This window comes from Colletotrichum costaricense, assembly GCF_030867565.1.
Source record: "Colletotrichum costaricense strain IMI 309622 chromosome Unknown Scaffold_2.1, whole genome shotgun sequence".
Lineage (NCBI taxonomy): Eukaryota > Fungi > Ascomycota > Sordariomycetes > Glomerellales > Glomerellaceae > Colletotrichum > Colletotrichum costaricense.
In genome coordinates, this window is record NW_026848231.1 from 1412975 (window position 1) to 1425122 (window position 12148).

Consider the following 12148-nt stretch of genomic DNA (forward strand, 5'->3'; position numbering starts at 1 on the left):
CCAACAAGAACCAACATCAAACGTGTGAACCTGCATGCCACCACCGCCGCCCCCTCTCTCGCTTACACCTTGGCCCACATGTTGTCATGAGAAGAGGGGGGGGGGGACCAACTTCATTCTATGAATGGATGACGATGACTGTAAGAGTTCATTACATACTTCATTGCATAACATGCAGATGACAAAGGATAGAAGCAGAAGAAACTGCACGTGGGCTCAACGATACGAATAACCTGATCATTGCTCTTTGAGCTATAACGCAACGCCTTTCCTCACTTTCATAGGTTGTCTTGGCCTTCTACTCTACCTGGGCAACAGTCGCCCGTCATCATACACAATATCAAAGAAGTCTCACAAAGGCTATCGGGCCAACACATCACATATGCATATCAAATATGGACTTGACTTTTGGAAAAAAGCTTCGATTTGCCGACCATCGACCATATGTTCTCTCTATGATTGAACCGCCATACTGTGTGCCTTTTACGCCCCCGCCATAAACCGGAGCCAGAAAAATGTGTTGTGTTTGTTGTGTTGTGTGTTCTGCAAACTTGCCAAGCTTTCTTTGGCCATACGCCAGACCGTGTTGCACGTCTCTAAAAGGATTTACATCGTAACAATTGAAGGAGCACACCCTTCCTCATGTCAATTTTCATGTCTCTCGTTCATTCCCCCTCTCCTTCCCTCCCAATCACTCGTCCACTCATGAGCGTATGTTCTATGCTCTAACAGAGTGGCCGTTGGTGCCGTTGACACCATCAATCACCTTTCTCTTCTTCGACTCGGGAGTAGGCGGTGAGTCGGCCACGGGCTCCTGATCTGCAGAGACATCCAGTCCCTGGACGACAGGGAAAGGCGTGAGAACGGAGGTGATGTCACCCCACCACTCCTCGCCGAACTGGCGGTACCAGTTGACAGTGATACGCAGGCCGTCGGCGAAGCTCGTCTTCTGGTCCCAGCCGAGCTGGCGCAGCTTGGTGCCGTCGACGGCATAGCGGTGGTCGTTGAAGGGACGGTCGTGTGTGTACTTAACCCACTTCTTGAACTCGTCCGTCGTAGAGAAGGGGATCTTCATCTCCTTGAGGAGATGGCTGCAGAGGTCAATGTTGGAGATCTCGTCGTAGGATCCGACGTTGTAGATTTGACCCATCTGGCCCTTGTGGAGGATGGTGTCAAATGCATCGGCCGCGTCGCCAGCAAACAGGTAGCGACGGGTGGGGCTTCCGTCGCCGTGGAGGACGACGGGCTGGCCTCTGTTCAGCAAACAACTGAACTTGGGAATAATTTCTGAGCGAGTTGGTCAGCTATCATTCGATAGGTATTCAAGTATTTTGATGACATACTCTCGGGGAACTGGTGCGGTCCGTAAACGTTGTTACTGCGCACGATGATAACGGGGAGCTTGAAGCTCTTCTGGTAGGACTGGACAAGCATCTCGGCGGCAGCCTTGGAGGCAGCATAAGGGTTCGTGGGTGCGAGGATGCTGGTCTCGAGGAGGTCGTCATCGTCATCGTTCACCTCGCCATAGACCTCATCAGTAGAGATGTGAATGAAGCGCTTGATGTTGACGCTCTTGGCGCTCTCAAGCAGAACGTGGGTGCCGTACACGTTGGTGTGAGTGAATCCATATGAGTTACCGAAACTCAAATCGACGTGTGATTGGGCGGCAAAGTGGAAGACGGTATCAATGTTGTACCGCTTCAGGCAGTGAAGGACTTCTGTGGGGTTGGTGATGTCGCCGTGGACAAAGGTGAAGTTTGACTTCTCATTCAGAACCCGAGTGTTGTTCAGTGATGAGCAGTAATCCAGCTTGTCGAATGAGATGATGTTGTATGCGTCGGGGTAAGTGAGAGTGAGATGACGGACGAGCCAGCATGCGCTTGAGGTATTTTGTTAGCTTGCGGTCCAACCGCAGTGCCAAGACCGCGACTTACATGAAGCCTGCGCCGCCGGTAATCATGATGTTCTTGACATCGGGAAGAGGCTCAAACTTGGTGGTACCCTTGAGCAAGGGCGCCTCCTTCCAAATACCTCCATCCTGGAAGAACTTGCCGTGACCATTGCTGTAGGCTTGGATTGAGGGTTAGCAACCACGGATGGTGATAAGGGTTGATAAGGACGATTTCCAACGTACTGCTCGGCGCGCGGTTCTGGCCGTTGAGTTGAGTCATTTCGACGGTCGGAACGGTATCTCTGTTGTAAATTGGCGTGTCGTTTGGTTGTGTGCGTGTGAGAGAGGTTGAGGAAAGTCGTGCGGACTGGTCGGTGTCGGGAGCTCGAAGAGAGTTTAAGGTTCGGGTTCGATTGCGAGTCAGGCTTGTGCGAGGTTGAAGTACAAGTAGGGAAAGCCAGCTGGGCTTTCAAGGGAGAGAGTATGTGGCCCTAAAAGTGAGTTTAGCTGGATGCCCACACGCAAGACACGCTCATGTCGGGCAATTAATCTTACCTCAGATATGGGATATCCCTATCACGTCTAAATCGAGGCCATTGGCGATCTGTGCCCTGTTCTGTCTCACTCACACCACCCCGAGTCGCGCGCAACTGAGGCAAGGGAGGCCGAACGTGGTCCGCGGTGGTTGAAGGATGGATGGTTCGTTAGTGAGAGCCAAGCGGAGTGGCTATGGCGAATCAGTCGTATTGACAGCGCGAAAAAGTAGTGGTAGTAGCTAGTAGTGAGAAATATTGGCAGGAGCAAGTGAGTGGGCAGGACCGGCGGTGATAGGTATGAGGGAGAGAGAGAATTCAAGGAGTTCTGTCAGCCCAATTTTTTTGTGGTTAGTCGCTTGTTGTTCCGTCTCACGAGATGATGGATGCAGTAGGCTGAGATGAGCAGTGGCACGGAGGTCTGGAGGGCGAGAACTGGATACCTGCCACCTTTAAAAAGTCTGTGGCAGAGTGACAGCCAGAGTTCAGATAGCTTCGGCAAGGTGCATATGGAACCGTCGTAGGCGTTCAAATGAGATGGTGTGCGTAGGCTGTAAGAGGCATCCCAAGTTGAGGCGGTCGGTGGACAGCAGATCAGCAAGGGCCGAGATGATTGGCGTAAGCTCGACTGGGGAACGAGCATAGACGACCAGGTACAGGGCGGGTATCTGTAGCTCCAGGATAGAATCAAGTACCGGTCCGAGCTGCGGCGAGTACTTGGCAACGTGTCTCTTGACGTCTCTCCGTCTCTAATTAAGAGACTTGAGAGATGGATTCAGGTTATTCGTACGCAGCGGGATCAGAGTAGCTTGGATCATGTATAGAGTACAACGGGACATGTAGGTAGGTCAGCTAACTAGCTGGGTTCTCTCTCTCTCTCTATCTCACTCAGATTTTGGTTAGCAGCTGTGGATGTGGCTTCCTTGCGATTACGACTGCAGCCACGGTCGTCGCTCCGATTGAGTGTGGGTGCTTGGCTGATGTTTTGGGGGCAATCTCATGGATGCCGATCTAGCCCGGTGTGGGAGAAAGTGGATGGTGCGATGGCTACTTGCTGCTGCCGGCCTGCTGCCCTCGAAGCAGGTGCTGCGGTAACTGGTGGGAAAGGAACAGTTTGACCGTACTTAGGTACTAGACAAGTGCAGTATAACAAGTGCGATGAGAATGGGATCGCAAATAATAGTTGTGACATCCGTAATGTGGTACGGAGGAGCGAGACTGAGAGAGGTGGATGGTGGGGGTGGACACCAAGAGGGTCTTGGCTGGGAAGCAACATCTTGAAACATGACGCTTGCCTGTGTTTTCAAAGTATCTGTACTTTGCACCCGTACTCTCAATCTCTTCCATCACTCTCGATTCCTCAGTATTATACGTCAGCCACTGCCTCTGACTATCGCAGCAGCTTACCTAGGTACTACCTATGCGAACAGCGAGGTATATGTGCTTGCTTTTTCCTCGAGCACCTGCGTGATTAGTGCGAACCGGGGACTTTCCAAGGGAACCCTGGCATGGCATCCAGGCACAGGCTGCGTCCACGACAACTTTCTCAGGCTCTCCCGCCGCGGCCCCTCGCGATGTCCCAAAAATAAAATACAGCTCCAGTCTCCCGGCAGTACGCACACGGCGCAGTTTTGTCCGGAGCTTGCAGACACCCGGCCGGCAAAAGCTTGTATTTTGAACGGCGTATCTAGACGTGTCAGAACGGGCGATTTCGAGCATCGATCACCGGGGGATGTGCCTTACATAATACACTCACTATAGGGAGTTGACGGATCATGTGATGATGGGATACGTACGGAAAGGCATCAAGACTCGAGAGCCGATTGGCAGCGAGTTGAACCGGACAAGTAACGGTACGTATTTGCTTTCTGACGTCCAAGGCGACAGGTACTTTCTCGGTACCCATACCCTTACCCTCTGCTTCCCTTCCCAACACCTTTCCTTCCCAAAAACCCAATCCATACCCAGCCGGAGCCGCTCTTTTCATGAGATGCCGTGCAGCAACTTGACAGATGCAACCCCAATTTAAACGAGACTTCCCAATGGAATGGGACCCCTTCTTTCCGCGCAAGCTAATGGAAACTAGGGAGAGCGACTACGTACGTCCAAGACACCGCTTTCCACGGGTATCATGGCGGCACGGCCGACCACGAGGCGTCGAGACTGAATAGTTTGTCAACTAGCCACAGATAGACCAGTGCCCTGAGATTCCCAGCCCGTCCCAGTCTCAGCTGGCTTCTCAGCCGTGGCCGCTGTGGGCGGGGGACCATTCCACAAACGCCTCCAGACCGGCCGCTAGTTCCTTTTCAGCCTATTGTCTGACAATACGCTGTTCTTGCTTCTGTGCCTGGAGGGATGGGGCTCGCAACCAATCTCTTCATCACTTTCTTGGCCTCCTTACCTCCGTGATACTTTGGGCTCTTTTCGTTCATCAGGGAGAAAGCAGGGGTAGCAGGGGCAAATAAACAATAAAAAGAATGTCAGGGGCTAAGAAGCGCTGGAATGTCCAACATGCCCACGTTCAGTAAGGTCTACACAGTAGAACGATTTCGCACCTTTTGCAACCCTGGCTCCAAGTACTTACACTTTGACTCCATCACACCGCCAAGACCTAGATGCAGCTGTCTGCTCATCGAGCTCCGTCCCCGGCCACACCTTCCAGTGAGAGTCGAGGAGCTTCGAGTTAGTTTGCGAGTAAACACGACAGCGAGAAACATGCTCGTGAACCGGCCCGTGACGGACGCCACAGATGCAGTCATCCAATGCTGTAAACATCCGATACGAGCCACTCTAGGGCCGACGTTCACGGATAGACTGACGAATGTGTCTCCGGCTCATGATGCTCCATTGGCTGACGGACGATGGCGACAGCGGAGCGTGCTAAGCCGGCTTCTCCCACTCGCCCGGCTCCTCGAACGTGGAGCCGTGATGGGCAAAGGCAACACCAGCTCCGGCGCCAGCGGGCGCCGTCGATGCTGGGGAGGCCGGGCGCGCGTCCCTGGTGGCTTGCAATGGGCCATGTGGGGTGGCAGACGCGCAAGAATGTGGTGCTCATCTTTCCCATCCTCCCCCTCATGCCACGAATCGACCAAAGCACCATGGTAGACCACATTGCCTCAGGGTCTCTCTGGGGAATGCTGAAACGCTCGAGGATGACTTATCGGAGGGAGGAGACAATAGTAGTCAACACCAGACTGGCATGGAGTGGACGGTAGCCAGATTCCACGCAATCGCTGACATGTTCATCGCGAGGGATGTTGAGCAAGATGAGCCGACGACAGATGGCCCCCAAGTCAAGCGAGCGGCCTACGCCGTACAAGGCCAACTAATTTTGGCGTCCAAGGGAGCCGGCAAGACCATGGAACCCCCGTTCCTCCCGGCTGTGCGGACTCGACTTGCATGCTTGCGTCTTCAGATGAGATTGGCGCAGGGGCAGTGACGATCATGGATCAGGACCATGGACGGCATTTCCAGCGACAGATGCCAGGCACTGCAGTAACTGCACGCTGCTGCCCAGCCAAAACACATGACTTGCTGTCGGCTCGTTTCAAACCCCCCATGTCCTAGACATTTCAGAGTCTCGTCAACGGTTGGCCGCGCCAGAATTTGCGGGAAACGGTGGAGTAATCCGACAGACGAACGGCAGAAGATGCCGTTGCGTTGCGGCACATTGTATGCTGTTCATGCTGAAGGACCGCTGGAATGAGCTGCGACAGCGGCCAAGACATGGTGCATTCCTTCAGACGTCGAGAGATATTGGCGACAAGGAGCGAGGCTGGAAGTAGGCCACTTGGCAGCATTGGCGGAGGTTCGTACTGTGACTCTAATGTCTCAGGGAGTAAACTTTCCAATCTAGGCGTTAATTGTTCTACTAAACTCTATCCGCGAGAATTTTTGACAGCTGGACAATTGGTTCAAGTCGATGGAGCAAGACGACCCAGAAGGAACCGAGCGAACCGGCGCAACCATGGGAACAGCGCCGTGTGTCCCTCAAGAGCAGCCGCCATCCCAGGGGAAGCTCCGTCGAAACCCTCTCTGTGTCAAGGCCATTGCCCACGGTCCACACGGTGACGCGTGTGCGAATTGGATCGGATCACAGAAAGTTCACGCTGGGATGCCGGCGAGAGCGAGAGTGCAGACAATTAGACAAAGTTGGGGCGGCTGTCGGAGAGAGTTGGGCGCATATCGGGCTGTCCGTTACTTCTTGAGCTGCTCGCGGAGGATGGCTTGTCGACCTGCTTGATCAAACGACTTGATGCAGAATATGAGGCTGCGTTCGTTCTTGCTCGAAGCATCGGCACCAGATGCAACGAGCGATCGCCGGGCGAAGAACAGTAAGATCTCGTGTTCTGATTTGCCCTAGGTGTCAAGAACACTGACGACGGGACCCGACTGGAGCGAAGCTAACGTCGAGATCGAGCGCGAGTGTGCTGCATACGGCGGGTTTGGTGCCATGCTGTGGTGTTGCAGATGTGACGGGTACGACGGGTGAAGAGAGACTTGCAGATTGTCGAGTCGGGTCTAATTGGATCTTGAGCGGGGCTGAAGCTTACGAAGTATTAGTGGCTTGGCGCTAACTTACGTGGTGTGGACCACAACATGTACTCGTACGGATACTACACAATGTGCGCTACAAGACTCTGTTTTGGGGAAGAGAAGGAAAGCCACCGTGGCAGATGAGGGCGAGGCAGGCAGGCAGGCAGGCAGGCAGGCAGAGAAAGTTAGAGAGAGACAGACCAGAAAAGAAAGGCGGTCTCCAGAAAACAGCTCCCGTCCAGTTCAAGGAACCCGTGGGCTTGCGTCCGGTTGGATTGGTGGCTTTTGATGCAGCCATCTCGATCTGCAGGTGTTTTTCTATGTCTTGGTGTAAGGACGTTCAAGACCTTGGTGCTTGTATCCGTAGGATACAGGACTCGATGCCCCCCTAAACCCGAGTCCAGGGAAACGGACCATGGTCCAAATGGCTTGCAGCCTTGTACTGGGCGTTCTCCCAGGGAAGGAAGGGCGGCGGCAGCGATGGCGGGGTGGCAGAGCAGGGTTTGGCCTCGTCTTGTTTGTTCAGATGGGATGGCTGGCTACTTTATGGTCCATGCCGCCGGATCGAGAGAGAAGAGAGCAATGCAGCCATAGCTTAACTAGCTGGTTCTCGTCACGATGGTTAAGCGTGTGCCAAGCTTTCGGAATGCAGACATTGTTGCTATGCAGTCTTGTCAGCGGTGCGCAAGTCTGTGTGGGTAAGTTGAGAGAGTGTGCGCCGCGACACAGCAACGGGAGTGCCAGAATCATCATCAATGTGTGTGATGGACGTGGAAGTCGCAAATCGCACGTCGCAAGTCCCGGTACGGGGTCGTGGGGCCCGCACCTTCCCCTGCCCTTTCCTTACGTCTCCCTCCTTCCTTCTCATCCCTCATCCCTCATCCCTGCTTTTGCTCTTGCTCTCTCTGCTTTCAGCCCGGGGTAGGTGCTGGTCACTGCCTAGTAACTATTAGTAGCTACGACTAGGGAAGGAACCTCCTAGGTAGTCTCGTACTTTGCCCGTACTACCACCACCAAGACCCCCGCCAGCCTTTTTTGCCCTGAGTCTGACGCAAAAGAGAAAGAACGAGACCCCAAAACTGGCAGACCAGGCGGGCAAGAACGACGTACTTACTTTGGGACGCCGCCGCCTCGGACCTTCCATACGACTTTCGTTATATTTGCACCCGTCTGTCTACTTTACTCCCTTTCCCTTCAATTCCGCGGTTGCCCTTCGGAATTCTACCAGACGAGACGTCTCCCTTTAAAGCATTCCAACGAACCGACGACTTTGCACTCTCGACACTCCCTTGTGCAACCCGACTTCCCATGGTACACTGAAATAGGACCCCAAAGCCCTTACCTGGCGACGATCTCAATCCATCAGCACCGGCCCTCGCCTGAATTCACGCACCGCCTCGCCGACTGCCCGCCCTTTTTTCCTTTTGCTCCCGCTCATTACCGTGGACTCGAATCTCACTCACTCACTCAGCTTGTCTGCTTTTCTTTTCCTTCCACACCAATTACCTCGTCTCGCCATCTCTCGTCGTTGCCCACCATGACTGACGACTACCGCACCGAGCGAGCGGGCTCTTTCGCCTCGTCTTCCACCGACGCCGCGACTCTCCACGAGCTAACCAAGTTGGACCCGATGGAGGACAGCGTTCAGAACCTCAAGTCGCACGATGATGAAGAGCTGGGCACCGAGGAGGACGAGAAGCTCTTGCCCAAGACCAATGAGAAGGAGGAGCCCCAGAAGTCTGGCATGACTTCTGCCATTATCTGGATGACCGTCAACACCTTGGCGACGATTGGAATCGTGAGTATACCACCGAAACCTGCGATTCCCCAGGGATGCGAAAATATGCTGACAATACCTTACCCAGGTCTTCACCAACAAGGCCATCTTCTCCGACCCTCAATGGAAGCTCTGCCAGCTCACCTTTGCGAGTTTCCACTTCTTGGTCACTTTCGGCACGCTGTTCGTCCTTTCCCGGCCTACCTTCGCTTACTTTACTCCGCGCCGTGCCGCCATCCGGGACTTGCTGCCGCTTTCCGTGGCCATGTGCCTCAACGTCATCCTGCCGAATCTCTCCCTGGCCTTCTCTTCCGTGACTTTTTACCAGATTGCCCGGATCCTGCTGACGCCGACCGTCGCGCTCATGAACTATGTGCTCTATAAGGCGACACTGCCCAGGAATGCGATAATGGCGCTCATCCCGGCTTGCCTCGGAGTCGGCATGGTCTCTTACTACGACTCTCTGCCTACCAAGGACGATAAGGTCAAGACCACCTCTACCCTGGGTGTCGTCTTTGCCTTTTCTGGCATTTTTGCCTCGTCTCTCTACACCGTCTGGATCGCCAGCTACCACCGTAAGCTCCAGATGTCCAGCATGCAGCTGCTTTACAACCAGGCTCCCATCGCCTCCTTCATGCTTCTCTACGTCATTCCCTTTGTTGACACCTTCCCCGACTGGGTCAATGTTCCTGGCAACCGCTGGATCATGATTGGCATGGTAGGTTTCCTCTGTCTTGAGTACCTTGATTCACTGTTGCTAACCGGCAACATATAGTCTGGCGCGTTTGCCTCGCTCATCAACATATCCCAATTCTTCATCATCGCCCAGACCGGTCCTGTGTCCAGCACTGTTGTTGGTCACCTCAAGACCTGCACCATTGTTGCTCTTGGCTGGATGGTGTCAGGCAGAGCCATTGGCGACAAGTCGGTTCTTGGTGTCTTTGTTGCCATTGGCGGCATTGTTGCGTAAGTTGTGAACAGAGCCTCTCTGCATATGAACACTAAACTAACGATTCACGCAGCTACTCTGTCGTCATGCTTCAGCACCAGCGCAACCAGCGCAAGTAGGCCATGGTCACATTGGCTGAGGCTCTACGTTGACTTTATAACATTTCGGAAACGGTTTTTCCTTTCTTTTTTGGCAGCATGGTGATCATGGGAATCAAGATGGCGTTGAGTAGATTGAGCCCGTCGGGATTAGACAGGGTCTATTTGGGATGATACCTCTTTTACATGAACCCAAACCTATCATGGCTCGGCGTATGGGGAACACAGGCACTCGAATTCGTAGCAAGGGAAAAATAAAACACTTCCTTTATTTTCCAACCAAAACCTGACGCATCTTTATGCCTCTTTCTTTTATTGTGATACGCGACATGACATGTTTAAAAACCCAATCTACCCTTTTTTTGAAGCCACGTAAATAACGCCGTACGGGGTACTCCCTGGCCAATAACACAATGCATCACTGTACTTGACACCCCGACATCCGCAGCGACCGAGGTGACCAAAGGCCACACGGGGGAAAAAACCACTCTCTACAACTGGAACCGCTTGCGGTCCTTCTCCATCCTGGCCTTCCACTCCCACGGCTGCGACTCCTCACCCTCGCTGCCCGCCCTGCCGATACCCTTGTCCACCCTCCTCAGCTTAGCCGTGAACCGCGGGCCAACCTCCTGCAGTCCGACGCGGATGCCCTCAACGCCCTTCATCTCGGAGCCCTCGGCAGTCGTGATATTCTTCTCCGTCTCGCGCTTCTCGCGGAAGACGTAGCGGTGGCGGCGGAAGAAGAGGTAGTCGCGCTGGTTGTGCACCGTAAGCACCTGGCGGCCCTCGAGCTCGGGCTGCGGGGGGAAGAGGCGCTGGAAGAGGGCGGCGGTGAGCAGGCCGAGCGGGGTCTTGAAGTTGTTGAGGAGGAGCTCCGGGTAGTGATTCGTCGGGTTGCCGTGGCCGGGGAGCTTCTTGCCCTCCATGAAGTTTGTGATCGTAAAAGTGAAGGTGGGGCCGACGGGGAGGTGGACGATGGACATGCCCGTCAGCTTCTTCTGGTCTTCTTTGAGGAGGACGACGGCGGTGTAGTCGCGGTTGGCGGCGAACTTTGAGATCTCGCGGAGGGAGTACTTGTGGCCGTAGCGGTGGGCGGAGCGGGGCACGTAGGTGGAGTTCGGGAAGATGGTGCGGAAGATGTTGGCCTCGTGGTGGAGGGTCGAGTTGAGGGAGGTGGTGATGAGGATCTTGGGGGGCGGGGGCGCGTCTTCGGAAAAGAGGCTGGGAAACTTGAGGGCGAGGGAGGACGGGGTGAGGTCGAGGTTCGTCGAGGTCGTCGAGGGCGCGGCAGAGGAGTCCCTCTTTGCGCGGCGCTTCTCCTCGCGCCGCGCCTCCCTCTCGGCCTTCTTCTCCGCGGCGGCGGCCTCGTCTTCCTCGTCGTCGAGCATGCTGTCGTTATCGCTGTCGTCGTCCTCGCCATCGTCCTCGCCATCTTCGGCGTCGAGCTCCTGTTCCAGCGCGGCGTTCTCCTCCTCTTCTATCCTCCTCTTCTTGAGCCTCTCGACGTCCACCACCTTACCCAGGCTGTCGTCGTCGACGTCGTCCCAGACGCGCTTGCTGTCGATGGTCTGGGGCTTGTTCTTTGCGAGGCGGGCGGCGCGGAGCTCGGGGTTCTTGTCCTCCTCCTTCTTGCGGCGGAAGCGCATCTCGCGCTGGGCTTTATCCTTGTCCTTCTTTTGCAGGACGTACATCTCCTTGCGCTTGAGCTTGTTGGACGTCTTGTTTGTGAGCGAAGCCCCCATGGACTTGCCCGGCTTGGAGAAGCCCATCTTGAAGATTGGCTTCTGTTTTCTCTTTTTCGTTTCGATTGATAGGAGGTGAGTTTCCTCTATCCGAGTTCGTAGACAATTGCCCGTGGATGAAGCTCGTTCGATCGTTTGGAGGTTCGGTTTGAGGGTATCTGTCGCAAAGAAAATGATGCTGTACAACTTTCGTCGGTCCAGAAAAAAAAAAAAGGCCGTACAATCAGTGAAAATCAGCTTTGGAGAAATTTTGGCGGGGCACCGACCAATCCCTGCAGCAGATGCATTTGAGATGGGTCCCGACGTTCGGTTTGCGGGGGCGCCAGGGATTGTCTTCCTCGATCGCCGTTGGTGGACGAAGTAACGGCGAATTGAATGATCCGTGATTCCACTGCCAGATACGTAGGTACCTATCAAGTGGGGTGGGGGTCCAAAAGGCAAGATTTTGGTCGAGTCCAATCGCCTGGTGCCGGTCTGCGGCTGCGGGACAGAGGAAGGGGGTCCGTCCGGTGCCGTGTGTGTTCCTGGCCTGGCGCGGATCGCAACGACAGGGCCACCTCAACTGACAGACAGGCCTCTTTTGGTGCACCCAATACCAACCTGGAATTGGAGGGTACAACTT

At 54.6% G+C, this 12148-nt stretch overlaps 7 protein-coding genes across 7 annotated transcripts; 2 read left to right on the forward strand and 5 right to left on the reverse strand.

Annotated features, from left to right (window-relative positions):
• Positions 1–718: 718 nt before the first annotated feature.
• CCOS01_02106 (dTDP-glucose 4,6-dehydratase) lies at positions 719–2273 on the reverse strand (the record flags this gene model as incomplete). Its single annotated transcript, XM_060450298.1, has 4 exons — positions 719–1287; positions 1344–1879; positions 1935–2070; positions 2135–2273. Coding segments are annotated over 4 exons (1380 nt in total), but the record flags the coding sequence as incomplete, so codon positions are not given.
• Positions 2274–2909: 636 nt separating this feature from the next.
• On the reverse strand, positions 2910–3616 carry CCOS01_02107 (uncharacterized protein; the record flags this gene model as incomplete). Its single annotated transcript, XM_060450299.1, has 2 exons — positions 2910–3173; positions 3476–3616. The coding sequence occupies 2 exons, from the start codon at positions 3614–3616 to the stop codon at positions 2910–2912; spliced, it is 405 nt and encodes a 134-aa protein (XP_060318949.1).
• A 1523-nt stretch (positions 3617–5139) lies between these two features.
• Positions 5140–5863, forward strand: CCOS01_02108 (uncharacterized protein; the record flags this gene model as incomplete). Its single annotated transcript, XM_060450300.1, has 2 exons — positions 5140–5471; positions 5545–5863. 2 exons carry the CDS (start codon positions 5140–5142, stop codon positions 5861–5863), a joined length of 651 nt encoding a protein of 216 aa, XP_060318950.1.
• A 920-nt stretch (positions 5864–6783) lies between these two features.
• Positions 6784–7025, reverse strand: CCOS01_02109 (uncharacterized protein; the record flags this gene model as incomplete). Its single annotated transcript, XM_060450301.1, has 3 exons — positions 6784–6791; positions 6880–6966; positions 7007–7025. The coding sequence occupies 3 exons, from the start codon at positions 7023–7025 to the stop codon at positions 6784–6786; spliced, it is 114 nt and encodes a 37-aa protein (XP_060318951.1).
• Positions 7026–7054: 29 nt separating this feature from the next.
• On the reverse strand, positions 7055–7258 carry CCOS01_02110 (uncharacterized protein; the record flags this gene model as incomplete). The annotated part of the gene is made up of 1 exon (XM_060450302.1): positions 7055–7258. The coding sequence occupies one exon, from the start codon at positions 7256–7258 to the stop codon at positions 7055–7057; it is 204 nt and encodes a 67-aa protein (XP_060318952.1).
• Positions 7259–8497: 1239 nt separating this feature from the next.
• Positions 8498–9805, forward strand: CCOS01_02111 (triose-phosphate transporter; the record flags this gene model as incomplete). Its single annotated transcript, XM_060450303.1, has 4 exons — positions 8498–8758; positions 8826–9455; positions 9513–9703; positions 9760–9805. 4 exons carry the CDS (start codon positions 8498–8500, stop codon positions 9803–9805), a joined length of 1128 nt encoding a protein of 375 aa, XP_060318953.1.
• Positions 9806–10275: 470 nt separating this feature from the next.
• Positions 10276–11553, reverse strand: CCOS01_02112 (brix domain-containing protein; the record flags this gene model as incomplete). Its single annotated transcript, XM_060450304.1, has 1 exon — positions 10276–11553. One exon carries the CDS (start codon positions 11551–11553, stop codon positions 10276–10278), a length of 1278 nt encoding a protein of 425 aa, XP_060318954.1.
• Positions 11554–12148: the final 595 nt, after the last annotated feature.